Source organism: Doryrhamphus excisus, unplaced genomic scaffold (assembly GCF_037039965.1).
Source record: "Doryrhamphus excisus strain RoL-2023G ecotype Guam unplaced genomic scaffold, RoL_Dexc_Guam_v1.1 HiC_scaffold_24, whole genome shotgun sequence".
Taxonomy (NCBI): Eukaryota; Metazoa; Chordata; class Actinopteri; order Syngnathiformes; family Syngnathidae; genus Doryrhamphus; species Doryrhamphus excisus.
In genome coordinates, this window is record NW_027621862.1 from 1,926,235 (window position 1) to 1,944,575 (window position 18,341).

The 18,341-nt window shown below is 41.2% G+C and overlaps 1 protein-coding gene across 33 annotated transcripts in view; it reads left to right on the forward strand.

Annotated features, from left to right (window-relative positions):
* tcf7l2 (transcription factor 7 like 2) overlaps nucleotides 1-18,341 on the forward strand; it is a 124,889-nt gene that overhangs the window by 27,105 nt on the left and 79,443 nt on the right. For 30 of the 33 annotated variants that reach the window (XR_013625728.1, XR_013625727.1, XR_013625729.1 and 27 more), the window contains exon 4: nucleotides 16,498-16,599. The exons of the other annotated variants lie outside the window; for them this stretch is intronic. Coding sequence is in view for 27 of the 30 variants with exons in the window: in XM_078788698.1 (XP_078644824.1) it covers nucleotides 16,498-16,599 (102 nt within the window). In the remaining 3 variants the exon portion in view is untranslated. The remainder of the gene's footprint in view (nucleotides 1-16,497; nucleotides 16,600-18,341) is intronic. 33 annotated transcript variants of the gene reach the window in all.

Genomic DNA, 18,341 nt, shown 5'->3' on the forward strand with positions numbered 1-18,341 from the left:
TGGAGGAAATTTAATTTTTTTTAATCAGAAAAAAAATATTACTCAAACACCAAAACAGTTAATTAATTGTATAATCAATTAATCATGGAGTTATTGTCAATCTAGATCAAAACATGACGTTTGAGTCAAAAAGTAGCCTGCAACTGTGTATTTGTCACACCTGCCAGAAGTGAGTTAAATGGTTCAGTCCAGAATAAAAAAAAAAGCCGGTTCATTTTTTTATTCAATTTTTCCACATTTTTTGGAGGAAATTTACATTTTTAAATCAGAAAAAAACATTACTGAAACACCAAAACAGTTAATTAATTGTATAATCAATTAATCATGGAGTTATTGTCATACTAGATCAAAACATGAGCCTTGAGTCAAAAAGTAGCCTGCAACTGTGTATTTGTCACACCTGCTAGAAGTGAGTTAAATGGTTCAGTCCAGAATAAAAACAAAGCCGGTTCATATTTTTTTCTATTTTTTTCACATTTTTTGGAGGAAATTTACATTTTTTTAATCAGAAAAAAAATATTACTCAAACACCAAAACAGTTAATTAATTGTATAATCAATTAATCATGGAGTTATTGTCAATCTAGATCAAAACATGACGTTTGAGTCAAAAAGTAGCCTGCAACTGTGTATTTGTCACACCTGCCAGAAGTGAGTTAAATGGTTCAGTCCAGAATAAAAAAAAAAGCCGGTTCATTTTTTTATTCAATTTTTCCACATTTTTTGGAGGAAATTTACATTTTTAAATCAGAAAAAAAATATTACTCAAACACCAAAACAGTTAATTAATTGTATAATCAATTAATCATGGAGTTATTGTCATACTAGATCAAAACATGAGCCTTGAGTCAAAAAGTAGCCTGCAACTGTGTATTTGTCACACCTGCTAGAAGTGAGTTAAATGGTTCAGTCCAGAATAAAAACAAAGCCGGTTCATTTTTTTTTCTATTTTTTTCACATTTTTTGGAGGAAATTTACATTTTTTTAATCAGAAAAAAAATATTACTCAAACACCAAAACAGTTAATTAATTGTATAATCAATTAATCATGGAGTTATTGTCAATCTAGATCAAAACATGACGTTTGAGTCAAAAAGTAGCCTGCAACTTTGTATTTGTCACACCTGCCAGAAGTGAGTTACGTAAATGGTTCAGTCCAGAATAAAAACAAAGCCGGTTCATTTTTTTATTCTATTTTTTTCACATTTTTTGGAGGAAATTTAATTTTTTTTAATCAGAAAAAAAATATTACTCAAACACCAAAACAGTTAATTAATTGTATAATCAATTAATCATGGAGTTATTGTCATACTAGATCAAAACATGAGCCTTGAGTCAAAAAGTAGCCTGCAACTGTGTATTTGTCACACCTGCTAGAAGTGAGTTAAATGGTTCAGTCCAGAATAAAAACAAAGCCGGTTCATTTTTTTTTCTATTTTTTTCACATTTTTTGGAGGAAATTTACATTTTTTTAATCAGAAAAAAAATATTACTCAAACACCAAAACAGTTAATTAATTGTATAATCAATTAATCATGGAGTTATTGTCAATCTAGATCAAAACATGACGTTTGAGTCAAAAAGTAGCCTGCAACTTTGTATTTGTCACACCTGCCAGAAGTGAGTTACGTAAATGGTTCAGTCCAGAATAAAAACAAAGCCGGTTCATTTTTTTATTCTATTTTTTTCACATTTTTTGGAGGAAATTTAATTTTTTTTAATCAGAAAAAAAATATTACTCAAACACCAAAACAGTTAATTAATTGTATAATCAATTAATCATGGAGTTATTGTCATACTAGATCAAAACATGAGCCTTGAGTCAAAAAGTAGCCTGCAACTGTGTATTTGTCACACCTGCTAGAAGTGAGTTAAATGGTTCAGTCCAGAATAAAAACAAAGCCGGTTCATTTTTTTATTCTATTTTTTTCACATTTTTTGGAGGAAATTTAATTTTTTTTAATCAGAAAAAATTAGTTAGATTTGATCAGTTAATTAATTACATCATCAATTAATCATGGAGTTATTGTTATTCTAGATCAAAACATGACCATGTTTTGATGAGTCCAGAACAAAAACAAAGCCGGGTCATAACCATCATTCTTCATAATCCAGGAAGTAGTCTAGAACCAGGAATAGATCGTCCATAAAAGGAAGTGCTCATTATGTGCTGGTGCAGATCTGGATAAAGGTGCAAGGTACAATCAGAAGGTTGCAGCCTTCTTCATTAGAAATAGAAATGAGTCGATTCCCATGCCGCCATGATACCTGCCAGAAGAGTTAAAACTTTTTTTGTGGAGTGCATCTTCATGTGGCGTGTCGCCTCAGGGTAGTGAACCACAGGAAAACAACGAAGGCCACTCGGTGCACTTCCTTAATTAAGGAATTGTCACAGGAAACTGGGATTTGTGCTTGTTTTTTTTTTTTATGTGTTAGAATGAACACGGACTAGCAAGAGTCGCTCCAACTAAATGCTTCTTCTCCTCTTTCATGAGCTTCCTCGTGTGACTGTGCCAATTAGCAAAGCAAGTGTGGCCTGCCTCCTTCTTCTTCTTCTTTTTCTTCTTCTCGCTCTTCTTCCTAGATGGATGCTCGTGTAGAAACGTAACGCACATGTTTGGTGTATCATTAGCTCGGTGTGCGAGCCCGGGCTCTCTTCCGCCTTATCTCCATGTCAATCACAGTGTGTGTACGTGTGTGTGTGTGTACATGTGTGTGTACGTGCGCGTGAAACATCATTTGTAATGATCTCCAGCCAGCCAGCCTGTCTGTGCGTGTTCGTGCCCCGGCTTCCCTCGCCCCCCCCGTAGCAAGCCGTTCCCTTGCTAATAGATGCAAAATTAAGCTGATCAATAGATGGCCTCAACTCATTATTGACACGTTATCGTGGCGTGGGATTTTTGACCGGGGGCGGGGTTTATTTTCCACTGAGCTATCTTGGAGATGGGATGGGAGAGAAAAGGGGGGGGGTTATTTCCACTGAGCTAGCTCGGAGATGATGTGTTGTATTTGAACGTCGCAATTATATCACATGAAGTTAATTTAGCATCACTCAATCTCGCTAAAGCGTGACTTACTCGTTTGCAGGAAGACTAATCATCTGCTCACATAATACTCACTTTAATTTATGTTGTATTCATTTTGATTCATAACTCTAAATAAATAGAAATAAACTGTGGAATCGAACCCGGGTCTCCGAGCTGTGTAGCTGCCGCGTTAACCACTGCTACACCGTGTAGCCAATATTTGTTATCTTTATCCAGCCAGCTCCCGTGTTGGATTTCAACAATTGGACAATTTGGAATGTTTTTGGTACCGGAGATGGCCGAGGGTGGAATTGAACCCTGGTTTCCTAGCTGTGAGGTCTGCACGCTAACCACTCGTGCCGCCTGTTGTCATTGTCACAGTCAGGTCTTGAAGCAACTAACCGCGATTAATTTCAACTTTTATACAATTAACTGTGGGTGGCACGGCGGTCCAGTGGTTAGCGCGCAGACCTCACAGCTAGGAGACCAGGGTTCAATTCCACCCTGGGCCATCTCTTCTCCCCGTGCATGCGTGGGTTTTCTCCGGGTACTCCGGTTTCCTCCCACATTCCAAAAACATGCTAGGTTAATTGGTGATTGGTGATTGGTGACTCCATAGGTATGAATGTGAGTGTGAATGGTTGTTTGTCTATATGTGCCCTGTGATTGGCTGGCCACCAGTCCAGGGTGTACCCCGCCTCTCGCCCAAAGACAGCTGGGATAGGCTCCAGCACCCCCTGCGACCCTCGTGAGGAAAAAGCGGTAGAAAATGAATGAATGAATGAACAATTAACTGTTATACTAGAGTTTGTTGATTAAAGCAACTGAGCGCACCGCTTAGCTGCAACCAGCAGAGGCGCTGTTTGACCGTAACTTTGCCTTTGCTTTCTAAAGAAGCTATGGCGAGGGAGGTGACATCCACACATATGGAAACAGGACTTCAGAACATTCCAAGAGTAATATTTACTGTATTTATAAAATGAATCAAGGTGTTTTGAGTCGAATGGCCGTTTTTAGTCCGTATGCTCTTTACTAAGCGGTTTCTTCATAATGTTAAAGTGAACATTTTGATAAATTGTCGGCTATAAATCCATAACCGGAAGCTATCTTTGGGGTTTTGAGTTGAAAATCCAGTGCTGGAGGTGTTCTCATGAATATGGAATGGCCTGCACCGCTTGGAGGTGCACTTTCAGGTGCCAAAGAGACAAGAACATGTAGCGTGTTTGCTTGTTGCTGCGTTGCTTTTGTAAAGATTAATTGCCTCTTGCTGCGTGTGTGTGTGTGTGTGTGTGTGTGTGTGTGCGCCGTGCCTCATACGCGATACGCTCAGATTGATGAATATGCGTAGGTGGATTTGTGTGATAGCGCACAACGTTCCCGCGGAATATATTGGAAGTCTTTGTTGAAACGCCTGAGAGTGCACACATTCTGTCCCCTGTGAGCCGTAGCTTCCTTCTATCCAGTGTGCCGTTTAACTAATTCAGAGCGAACTCTTGCAGAACAAAAAAAAAAAAAAAAAAAAAACATCAAGGGCAGCTCTCCTCCAGCGCTATAACAAATATCGGCGTTCTCCGGCAGCAGACTGTGGGCGCCGCACGGTTCACACCCTCGGCAGAACTCAGCTGCTGCTTCACCTTTTTAACTCTCCCCCTTCACACGGCCAACCCGGTGAGCGTTGTAGGGAGAGTTGGCTAACCCTCCTCCTCCTTCCTCCTCGCCTCCTGGCCTCGCCTTTTGCAGAACCAGGCCTGCAGACGGGCCTCATGTAGGTCACCATGTGTGTCTTTCTATGAGATTCCTTCTTCCAGTAGTGTTTATTTGATTTTAAACAACAATTCCGAGCCATATTCCCATATAGATATTCCCATGTAGATATCAACATAAGGCTCTTTCACACGGAAACGCTCCTCAGATTTTTTTTATTTTTTTTTGTGAGTTCAAAAAATGTGCGTCCACACTGTATATGCGCTCAATATTCCGCAAATGATGGTTGCAATTTTGTGACGTATAAAGGGTTAATACACTAGACACGCATACGTTTGATGCTGTGACGATGCAGACGGAAGCACGTCACCCACCAGACCATAGAAGACTGGAATGGAATGGAATGGAATGGCCTTTACTGCCATTATACAAGATGTACAACAAGATTGGAGAGCTTCTCCTTTCAGTGCAGTAGTCAAGTTAAAAAGTATATAAGTATATAAAAGTAGAGTAAAAGTATTGCACAGGAGCATATGCATTGGTAGACATATTGCAAATATATTAATTTTAGTGCAATGCAAAGAAAGAATGCATACTTACAAGGCTCATCGTGACTGGCTACAATAAAAGGCCATACCAAAATGTGCAATTTAACTGTATTTGAAGCAAAGGATGGGTACTAAAGCAATAATTTGAGTACCGCGATTACAAAAAAAATAGTCAACCTCCGTGGATGCACTGCATTATGGGGTGTCCGAAATTGTCACGATAGCCATAGATGCTGTAGGAAGCCACTACGGCTATCTAAAGAATGTATGTCTTATTTCTAGTTAGCCTGTCTAAATTAAGGATTTATTTATATATAATATATTATTATTCATATATTCATTCATTCATTTTCTACCGCTTATCCTCACAAGGGTCGCAGGGGGGTGCTGGAGCCTATCCCAGCTGTCTTATTCAGGCGAGAGGCGGGGTACACCCTGGACTGGTGGCCAGCCAATCACAGGGCACATATAGACAAACAACCATTCACACTCACATTCATACCTATGGATAATTTGGAGTGGCTAATTAACCTAGCAAGAAACCGGAGTACCCGGAGAAAACCCATGCATGCACGGGGGAGAACATGCAAACAGAGATGGCCAAGAGTGGAATCGAACCCTGGTCTCCTAGCTGTGTGGTCTGCTCATTAAGTTTCAAAATTTCATGAATTAATTAATTGATCGCTGTCTTGTGGTTGACTATAGCCTATTATTAATCTACCTATGGACAATTTGGAGTCGCTAATTAACCTAGCATGTTTTTGGAATGTGGGAGGAAACCGGAGCACCCGGAGAAAACCCACGCATGCACGGGGGAGAACATGCAAACTCCACACAGAGATGGTTGAGGGTGGAATTGAACTCAGGTTTCCTAGCTGTGAGGCCTGTGTGCTAACCACTCGTCCACCGAATCTGTAAATTATGTCTGTAAATTAATCATTAATTCACTCTATTTCCAGTACATTTTTCCAGTCTGGGATGGATAAATTAATTTATGAAACCAATCATGTAGTCCATCAGAAACAAAAAAAATGTGTTCCTATTTTTGCTGTCAGTCATTAAAAACTGCAGGAGTGATTTTCGACTGGTGGGTCGTGATTATATTGACTCAATATTGGGAATGGTAGTAAAAGTTCATTGGGTTTATTGCTTTTAACCACAGAGGCTTCACAGGTACTTGGACTTGATAAAAAACCAGGTCTACTTGGTGACTAACCTGTAAATCCAGTTCCTGTTGATGCGATTGGAGATCGTCGTTGTCTAAGGATTTGTTTTGTTTTTTGGCTCATTGGTGATTCAGTTGAAAACCTCAGTAATACGAGGGATTAGGTTTTAGTCCTTACCAATGAAGTCTTACAAACATAACAAGACTTGGAAATCCTTAAAGTTGTGTTGATATCACTGGATTGGCCAGCTAAGATTCATACACTTCTTTTTTTTTTTTATCAGGCAGGTTTTGTTCGTGTGTCATTATGCAGACCCATAAACTGGTTGTGCCTTGTTAGAGAGTCGAGATTAAAAAAAAAAAAAAGCAGAGCAGTCACAACTAGCGCAGGCCTGTGAAGCAAGAAGCACCTTTAAGGAGAATCCCTACAGCATCGCCCCATGCTAAAGGTGCCAGCCAAGCCTGTTCATTAGTCAGGCTGATGGAAGACTCGCCATCTCCTGCTTCCCATCCTTTTTTTGATACTATATATAGAGCAAGCCAAGATATTCCTAACGGTATAGGCTCGGTGGACAGACTCGGAAATGGAACACTGTTTACTCTCTGGGGCTGATTGAGAAGTTGATGGATCGCAAATCAAGTCATAGACTCGGGGCATCAAACTCAATTGGCAAAACCACTTTGTAATAAAATAATCCAGTCTGAATAAATAGTCGTTAGTATGGTCAGATTTTGATCAAATGTCACACAGTACCGGGATTGGATCATACCAATATATAATGCACCGCTGTGGTTTACTTTTCAGGTTGGGACAAAACGTGCATGACAGCTGGTGAATGTATGTGGTTTGTTTCAGGCATCGCGATTGTTGATTGACCACCCCTTCGGTTTCGTCCCAAAAACATGCTAGGTTAATTAGCGACTCCAAATTGTCCATAGGTATGAATGTGAGTGTGAATGGTTGTTTGTCTATATGTGCCCTGTGATTGGTTGGCCACCAGTCCAGGGTGTACCCTGCCTCTCGCCCGAAGGCTCCAGCACCCCCTGCGACCCTCATGAGGACAAGCGGTAGAAAATTAATGAATGTATTGCAATATTTGATTTGACTAATAATAGGCTATAGTCAACCACAAGACGGCGATCAATTAATTAATTTATGAATTTTTGAAACTTAATGACTGTATTGTGGATTGAGTGGTTAGCGCGCAGGCCACACAGCTAGGAGACCCGAGTTCGATTCCACCCTCGGCCATCTTTTCTCCGGGTACTCTGGTTTCCTCCCACATTCCAAAAACATGCTAGGTTAATTAGCGACTCCAAATTGTCCATAGGTATGAATGTGAGTGTGAATGGTTGTTTGTCTATATGTGCCCTGTGATTGGCTGGCCACCAGTCCAGGGTGTACCCCGCCTCTCGCCCGAAGACAGCTAGCTAGGATAGGCTCCAGCAACCCCCTCAACCCTTGTGAGGATAAGCAGTAGAAAATGAATGAATGTATTGCAATATTTGATTAGACTAATAATAGGCTATAGTCAACCACAAGACAGCGATCAATAAATTAATTTATGAATTTTTGAAACTTAATGACTGTATTATGGACTGAGTGGTTAGCACGCAGGCCACACAGCTAGGAGACCATGCACGGGGGAGAACATGCAAACTCCACACAGAGATGGCCGAGGGTGGAATTGAAGCCTGGTCTGCTAGCTGTGAGGTCTGCGCGCTAACCACTCGACCACCGTGCCGCCCGCAAAGTAAACAATAATAATAATAATAATAAAGATTTTTGACACTGGAAGGTCAAAAATTTAAGGTCCCTCAACGTCCTGAAGGTACTGGTGTGGACTTAAGAGGTTCTGATGTACTTTGACAAGTATGTGTTCATTTTAAAATGCAAGTATAGAGGAAAAAAGTATGGACTTTCCCTGGCTGGAAAACATGTTTATTTGTTGAAGTCAGGCTGCAAGGAAGAAGGAGACAGTCGTGTTTTTTTTTTTTTTTTTTTTTTTTTTTTTAGGTCTGTGGCGAGTACAACCCAGTAGTCTCCATGTGGTTCCAGCTTTGGAGCAAACTTGCAATAGACCCAATGGACCCTTTCGTGCCCCAGGGCACACAAACCCCAGGCCTTCCCATAGTCCACTGTTATTTTCCTGCCTCTGGCTATCAATGCAGGTGGGGTTATGTGTGTGTGTATATATATTTTTCCAATATTTAGCCCACTTATAAAATGTGTATCGGTAGGACCAAAACAGCCACATTTGAGCTGCTAGTCCACTTGTTTCAGTGAGAGTGGCCGCTCCGAAAAAAACATCTGTATAGCTGTTTTTGTACTCCGCAGGGATTTCAAAATAAGTGCAGCCTCCTCAGCAACTGTTGTTTGCTTCCGCCTCCCGCCCTTCCTTCCACCTGTTATGCTCGCTGCAACAGATCAAGAGAAAATGCGATGGGATTGTAGTCAAACTGGAGGGGTTAATCCCTTAATCTGAGATTCTAATGGGCTCTTCTCTAACTCGTCTTTATCAGACTTTAATAAAGCTCTTTATAGCGGTAGAGGTCTGATTGGTGTAATCTGTGCAAGCTGTCAATCGCGTCCCTCCAGAGAGATTTTTTTTTTTTTTCTCCTGGAGGATCTTTGTAAAAGTGGTGCAAAATTAGGTGTGTATGTGCAAGTTGTATGCAAAAAAAAAAAAAAAAAAAACGTTAACACTGACAATGTTGTGTTTGGACAGCCATGTTTGACAGATGGGGTTGCGGCAGATCATCCATATGCTGCATCCAAACCCCCAAGCTGCAATTTGTCAGCTTTTGTCCGCCCACCGCCACAGCCCCCTCACCCCCCCCCCCCACCCTCCTTTCCCTTCATCATCACCACCCCACCACTTTCACATCACTGTCATGGCTGAAGCGCTTCATGGACCCTCTTGTTTGTCCAACTCCCCCAAACATATTGTCACATTTTAAACTTGTTTGAGAATGAACAAGCTGTGCATGTGGCTTTTACCCCCCCCCCCCACCCAAAAAAAAAAGCAATGAATGATCAATCATATGATCAGTTTAATCCAGGGGTCTCAAACTCAATTTACTTGGGGGCCACTGGAGCTAGGGTCTGGGCGAGACTGGGTTTTCCAAAAAAAAAAAAAAAACCCAAAAAAACGCATTTATTAAAAACAGAAAAATGAATAAACTTTGCTTTGGTTTCGATTTTCTACAAGAAAAGCTCTGATAAAAAAAAATTCTACACAAAATAAGATGAAAAATAATTAAACAAATCAAGAATAAAGAAAATCAATCAATCAGTAATAAATAAATAAATAAATATAATAATAATAATAATAAAACGGCAAATAATAAAAACCACATATAGTTGGTGGGTAGACAAATTATTTTTTTCAGATTAAAATGAACAAAGCATTTATTTTTTATTTACAACATATTGCGCAACTGCAGGGTCTTGAGACACATGCTAACTCGCAAACTAGAGAGCTAGCGACCTAAACGCTAGCCTTTAAGTTATTTCCTTTAAATTTAAACTTAAATAGCCAAAAACTTACCACTTCCACACGGATAGGGAGGATAACTATTAACAGTTATTTAACCTTTAACATGAACATGAATCAAACGTAATAATTTTTTCTGGGTACATGATACCATACAGCATCCATATCAAACATTAAACTTTCATATCAAGGCGGGGGCCTCAAACTAGTGTCCTGCGGGCCACATTTGGCCCGCGGGCCGCGTGTTTGTACTTGAGTGTCACTCATACTGTTTGATAGCGGTATAAAACCACAGGGTCATAACTCATGTTGTTGCTTGTCCGGCCCAAGCAATTACAAGACCTTTGTTCTCTGACAAGCCACTTTTTTATAGGCGACTCGTCAAACCAAAATCCCAAATAATCACAAGTCCAATCCCCGACCAAGAGGATTTTCCTTTGCTTGGGAAATCGGAACAAAACTGGGGGCCGGTTGAGAGTTGAGTTCATGGCGGTACAAGGATGTGGAGGACTCTGTTGTGTTTCACTTCATCAGAGACAATTAAATCATTCAGCTCCCATTGTAGGGTCGGCCGGGTGAGGAGGGGGGGCGGGCGCCAAGGGGTGGAGGAAGAGAATGAGGGGTGTAGGGCTGAAAAAGCAATCTGGGTGGTTCTTTCTAGGTGGGGGGTTGTAATGGCGGCAGTGGTGGAGAGTGTTTGTGTGTTTGAGGTTGGAGGGGGACCGGGGGCCGGGGTCCGGGGGCCGGGGTCCGGGGGCAGGGGGGTGGACATGCAGGAAAGAGTGACAGCGGAGATGAGAGCGCTATCCTGGAACTCTGGAGCAATTTGTCACATAGGAATAGCTCTTGAGTTACCCAGGAGGCTCCCCTCGTAGCGGGGGAGTTTTCAGGTCGCAACGTGGGAGGGAAAGGCCCAGGAGGGGCTTGGAGAGGCAGAGAGGGGGTCAGAGGTCATGGCCTACTCAAGCCCAGGCAGTGCGTCCGTTAGCAGTGGAGGCATGGGGGGGGCGGGGGAAGGGGAGGAGGGGTTGACAGGGGAGAGGAAGGGGTGGTCGGAAAAGCTCGGGCTTGCCAGGGCTCCGTTTTCCTTGGCATGCTTGTAAAACCTGCAGGAGAGATTAGCGAGTGAGGACATTTGCAATCGTGGAGCTGAAGTGGAGCGACTTGTTAGGACATGCACCACGGCACCCTCCGTCTGGAGCCTCTTTTATGCCGAGATCCCGGAAAATTGCAACTTATTTATCCTCCTTTGCCTTATATACAGAACATCAGGAGCCCGTTTTACACAACGCTTACAGTTTTACGCCATTTTCCCCCAAGTGTTCTGTATAAAAAGCACCAACACTCGGAAGGCGGAATGACGGTGCTGACAACTGCTGTCTCCTTATCCCAAAAATCTGTGTACATTTTTCCGGATTTTGTATTCTGTATCCAAAATCTTCAATCTTGCAATTGCAACTTATTTATCCTCCTTTACCTTTTATACAGAAAATTAGTAGCACGTTTTACACAACGCTTACAGTTTTACACCATTTTTCCCCAAGTGTTCTGTATAAAAAGCACCAACACAACTGCTGTCTCCTTATCCCAGTTCTGTGTACATTTTTCCGGATTTTGTATTCTGTATCCCAAATCTTCAAACTTGCAATTGCTTGGAAATTGCAACTTATTTATTTTCCTTTGCCTTTTATACAGAACATCAGTAGCCCGTTTTACACCTTTTTTCCCCAGTGTTCTGTATAAAAAGCACCAATAAAAAGCACCAACACTCGGAAGGCGGAATGACGGTGCTTATCCCAAAAATCTGTGTACATTTTTCCGGATTTTGTATTCTGTATCCCAAATCTTCAAACTTGCAATTGCTTGGAAATTTTAACTTATTTATGCTCCTTTACCTTTCATACAGAACATCAGTAGCCCGTTTTACACAACGCTTACAGTTTTACGCCTTTTGTCCTCAGTGTTCTGTATACAAAGCACCAACACTCGGAATGACGGTGCTGACAACTGCTGTCTCCTTATCCCAGTTCTGTGTACATTTTTCCGGATTTCTGTATGCCAAGTCTTCAATCTTGCAATTGTTCTGGATTTTGTGTAAACTGTACAGATAAATGTTTTGTTTTGTTTCGGTGCTATGCGATTTGCGGGGAAAAAGTGTGGAAAAATGGTGTTTTTTCCGTGTTGTGTTGAAGGAAATGCTGTCTCAGGACTTCGGTTCTGTATAAAAGGCAAAAGTGGATAAATAGCCACGACTCGTTGAGATCTCGGTGCCAAAGAAGTGACATGAAGTGGCTCTGCTTAGCGTTTTGGTGGCATTTATACAGAACAGCCAACCGGTGTTTAGACTGTACTTCAGTGCCACTCTTGGGGGGGGGTGGGTGTCACCTTCACCTTCACCTTCACGCTCCTTTGGAATATCCAACCCCTCATTGGGCTGCAGCTGTGTCGGAATATTTGCGAGCATGTGTGCACATGCACCGACAGGACATACCCGTGGACGTATTCGCTATTCCGTTGTATCGCCACTCGGCCTGCTAGCCACTCTGGCACCTCATCTTGAATTACCTCATACATGACTGCGGTGTCGTCAGCCCCCCCACACACACACACTGTGACAATTAATACCCGGTGAGAAAGGGAGCAGGGTCCACAAAACTTATCCTCAACTTTTACAACCTAAACAAAACCAGTTTTTCAGCACTAAAAGCTGTCTTGTGGTCATAAATGAGCAGGGGAGAAACACCAGGCACTAACAGTTTTGTAGCTTTTTTTTTTTTTGTGTGTGTGTGTTTTTTTTTTTTTTCCCTCGCAGGGGTTGTAACCATGGTCATGGAGTCAATAACTCCCTCCAGCGTCTACCACTGGCAGGCACCCCGCAGTGAACTCTTTGCTAATTACCACTGATTTAGACACAGTCTCAGGAAGGGTCACGACACACTCTCTCGGACTCTCAAACACACACACACACACACACACACACACACTGAGACATGCATACAAACCAGTGGGCACTCCTGCAGCATGGAGACACAAATACATTTAATCCAACATACATATAGCGTATGTATATATATATGTATATATATATTTAGTTTATACGTGTGTGATGGACTTATTAAATGCATTGGATTTGAATTTGTGAAAATGAATCACTCAGAAGTAAATAAGGATCCTGACCCTCAGCTAATGACTCTATGTGGATATCAGATGGTGAGCATAAATCAGCTGTACAAAAAAAAAAAAAAGATTTTGTTCAGCGGCAAGAGATTGAATTTTTTCCAGAAAAAAAAACTTAAGAGCTTGAACTCAATAAATAGATTTCAAAAATTACGACTTCAACTGCCAAAAAAAGTCATAAATTGACATTTTGGACCGAATAAAATCTGAAAATGGGGTAATAACTATAAAAGCAATCTTCACTCGCTAAATGTACTGCAAAAAAAGGTCAGTAAGGATAATTCATAATGCCGCCTACTACTAACTCCTTATTTCTAAAATCACTTGCAAATTAAATTAAATTAAATTAAATTAAATTAAATTAAATTAAATTAAATTAAATTAAATTAAATTAAATTAAATTAAATTAAATTAAATTATTTAAAAAAGTATGTGTTGCGGACATACCACTCCTGAGCCTACAGGACAAAAAATGTAAAAAATTTTAATAAAAAAAAACAACAAAAAAAACCTTAAACTATATTATGAAAGCAGGAAGTGAACAAATGTAACAGTTACTGATTCCTAAAGTACCAGATGGAGGGGTAGGATTTAATAAGCTTTGCTTCTTCCTACTCCTTTTGAATGCATTATGATTATGGGATGCACTCAATTGTAATCTGATGCATGTTCAAATGAAATAAAACCATTACCAAAATAAAAGTGTGAAAATTAGTCATAACATGCGTGTTTAATGCGTTTCCTGTGCTATTATTTTTCTGACAAATACACCGCATTGTAGCAGCGTTCATAAATAAGTCAGCAAAACTTTGACTTGCGAGTATTTAGTTGAATCGCTGTTAAAATTTGGCGCACATTTTTCGGGGACTGATGAGCAAAATTTGAGCTAGATTCACTTGAAAACATGGCCGCTATCAAGCTATTTTTTTTTTTTTTACAGGACACCAACAGGACTTAATAACTAATTGTACATAAATCAAAGTATTGTGTAATAATTGTAAAACTTTGAGGATAGTACAAGTCGTAGATGGTACAACGAGTCGCTATGACACTGGGAAAGCTAAACTTGAACCGCAGTTTTTTTTGTAAGGTGATCACCGTGCAGGAAAATGGCTGGTTTGGGTTGTTTTCCCAGATTTTTGTTGATGTGTCATGAATGGAAAAATCAAAGTTCTGTGGAAAAAGCTATGACATAAGCTCATTGAGCGTATCGTCACATTTGGCGGACTCCAGTCCTTCCACGCCGATGTTTCACATGACCCTTGCTTTCACTTGTCGGGTTTTGAACGTGTGACGCATAGACACAGCGAGCAAGAGCGAAAGGCTTTAGTGGCTGGGGGGGGGACGAGGGGGGGTAAACGTCTGATAATATGGGTCAAGTCAATCATTTACAGGAGCCGTCAGGTGGTCTAGCCAGGTTGAAATGCCACGCTCAAACATCTTTATGGCGTCCAATAAAAAGCCTCCAACAGTCACATTTATGACATGAGGTCATGTCGGAAGCCGCAAACGGGACTGCTTTTTCCCAAATCAACTGTTGTATGAGCACGCTGACAACTGCTGTCTCCTTATCCCAAAAATCTGTGTACATTTTTCCGGATTTCTGTATTTTGTATCCCAAATCTTCAATCTTGCAATTGTTTGGAAATTGCAACTTATTTATCGTCCTTTGCCTTTTATACAGAACATCAGTAGCTCGTTTTACGACTTTTCCCCCCAAGTGTTCTGTATAAAAAGCACCAACACTCGGAAGTCGGAATGACGGTGCTGACAACTGCTGTCTCCTTATCCCAAAAATCTGTGTACATTTTTCCGGATTTCTGTATTTTGTATCCCAAATCTTCAATCTTGCAATTGCTTGGAAATTGCAACTTATTTATCGTCCTTTGCCTTTTATACAGAACATCAGTAGCCCGTTTTACGCCTTTTTCCTCCAAGTGTTCTGTATAAAAAGCACCAACACTCGGAAGTCGGAATGACGGTGCTGACAACTGCTTTCTCCTTATCCCAAGAATCTGTGTACATTTTTCCGGATTTCTGTATTCTGTATCCCAAATCTTCAATCTTGCAATTGCAACTTATTTATCCTCCTTTGCCTTTTATACAGAACATCAGTAGCCCGTTTTACGCCTTTTTCCTCCAAGTGTTCTGTATAAAAAGCACCAACACTCGGAAGTCGGAATGACGGTGCTGACAACTGCTGTCTCCTTATCCCAAAAATCTGTGTACATTTTTCCGGATGTCTGTATTTTGTATCCCAAATCTTCAATCTTGCAATTGCTTGGAAATTGCAACTTATTTATCCTCCTTTGCCTTTTATACAGAACATCAGTAGCCCGTTTTACACAACACTTACAGTTTTCCGCCTTTTCCCCAAGTGTTCTGTATGAAAAGCACCAACACTCGTAAGTCGGAATGACGGTGCTGACAACTGCTGTCTCCTTATCCCAAAAATCTGTGTACATTTTTCCGGATGTCTGTATTTTGTATCCCAAATCTCCAATGTTGCAATTGTTTGGAAATTGCAACTTATTTATCGTCCTTTGCCTTTTATACAGAACATCAGTAGCCCGTTTTACGCCTTTTTCCTCCAAGTGTTCTGTATGAAAAGCACCAACACTCGGAAGTCGGAATGACGCTGCTGACAACTGCTTTCTCCTTATCCCAAAAATCTGTGTACATTTTTCCGGATTTCTGTATTTTGTATCCCAAATCTTCAATCTTGCAATTGTTTGGAAATTGCAACTTATTTATGCTCCTTTGCCTTTTATACAGAACATCAGTAGCCCGTTTTACACAACGCTTACAGTTTTCCGCCTTTTCCTCCAAGTGTTCTGTATAAAAAGCACCAACACTCGGAAGTCGGAATGATGGTGCTGACACTGCTGTCTCCTTATCCCAAAAATCTGTGTACATTTTTCCGGATTTCTGTATTCTGTATCCCAAATCTGAGGTCATGTCGAAAGCCACAAACGGGACTGCTTTCCGAAATCAACTGTTGTACCTGGTGCTGTATGAGTACGCCATAATCACGTTTCGGCACGTAGCCGGGGTGTCAGGTTCCTGTCGGTTTATTTGAGGTACAGTACAGCACTGGTTTCCATACGGGGGTACTTGAAGGCACTTCAGGGGTACTTGAGATTTTTGTGTTCCCAACCAGAACAAATAAAGCAGTGATATATATATATATGTCGTTGTATTGTGCCATGCCGGCGCCCACCTTCACCGCCCCCAACCATCCACCATCCACCTTATGTTTTTTGCACGTCCACCACTCTTGTCGAGAAATGTTTCCCGTTTTTTTTTTTGGTTCTTTTGCTTTCTGCATACTTAACATGTTTTGTTTCCTTCTTTCCATTCTCTTTCCTTTCTGCCATTCAGTACCTACAGATGAAATGGCCCCTGCTAGATGTTCAACCAGGAGGTCTTCAGAGTAGACAAGCACTTAAAGATGCCAGGTCCCCATCACCGGCACACATCGTTGTAAGTAAAACTGCTTTTTTTTTTTGCCCAGCTTTTCGCACAACCGAGAATGTCGATGATTTTTATTTGCTTGGGAACGCCACGGCGTCTTGATGGCTTGCATGTATTTGACTCGATGGCGGTGAGGTGCAGAGGTCAAACAAGGTGACTAAATCCCGAAAAGAGAATGACTTATTCTGAAGTCAGAACATTTTGATACGGGATTACTGATGTAACCGCGCTATCTTCGCTGTGTGTGGGCGACGCTCCAGCATCGATTACCATACCCGAGAACTCTGCTAGAGTTTTGTGGAACGTCGAAAAGGGCACGGAGCATCCACCCCCCCCCGGGGCATGGCGATATCTAGGAAGCATGCGGAATGTTGGTGTTTTTGGACTTGAACCTTGCTGTTAGTTGGCCAAAAGGCAGGAAGTTTTTTCAGAGGTCAGTGGAAAAGGTCCAACACGAGGATGTGTTTGTGTGCAGGGAAAATCAATCAATCAATCAATTTGGACAGAATTAGTGCAGTGGTGGTGACTCATTGTTTCGATACAAAAAACTGCTTTTGGGTTGCATATCGCCTAGACGGGTTGTCCTTGTGAGTCATCTTTGACATTTTGAAGTTTGACCATTGCAATTTTTTTTCCAAAGAAAAACCTTGCAATTCCTTTTTTGCATCGTACCTTATCTTGAGCTGTATCTTAAAATAGCCACAGTCGACAAGGATGTTTATTTTGAAACCTTGTCAGAAGTTGTCTCGGAGACAAAGACATTAGCGTTGACGGCGTTATTTAGAACAAAATAAGCCCGGATCTGGTCTCATCCTTTTGCTGGATGCGGGTTTTATTTTTAAACACAAGAGTTCACGGGGGCACTGTTTCTTGTGCTGTTATTTCAGGACTGGAATCTGAAAAAAAGAGTCCTTAAACCGGTCGTGGGCAGGTAAATGCTTCAGCCTTGCCCCCCCCCCCCCCCCATCTCATGTAATGAGTCATTCAGCTGTAAATACCTACAGGCCTGATTCCTTTTAAAAGGGAACAATAAAGTTTACCGGCTGGTTATAGTTGTGTCTATGGATATGGTTTATATGGATTAGCATGTACCTTTTTGTAGCATAAATCTGAACTAAATTCACTTTTCATTACATAAAACATAGGATTGGGAATTATCATATTGATCTGAATATTATGTACTTTTGTTAGGTCGTCTTATATTTGGTGTTTTTTATACATGCAATGTCTTTCTGTCTGTCTCTCACATATACACAAACAACCATTCACACTCATCACATTCATACCTATGGACGATTTGGAGTCGCTAATTAACTTAGCATGTTTTTTTGGAATGTGGGAGGAAAACCGGAGTACCCGGAGAAAACCAACGCATGCACGGGGAGAACATGCAAACGCCGTACAGAGATGGCTGAAGGTGGAATTGAACTCATGTCTATAGCTGTGTGGCCTGCGCGCTAACCGCTCACCCGCCGTGCAGCCCCTATGTCTATATTATGTCTCATTATATCTACTACATTGGGTAAAGGTGACTATAGGGGTGCTATTTCATATCGAGAGGGCTCTAATAATGTTTTTAGAAGGTCATAAACAGCTTTCGCGGGGGTGCTGGAGCCTATCCCAGCTGTCTTGGGGCGAGAGGCGGGGTACACCCTGGACTGGTGGCCAGCCAATCACAGGGCACATATAGACAAACAACCATTCACACTCACATTCATACCTATGGACAATTTGGAGTCGCTAATTAACCT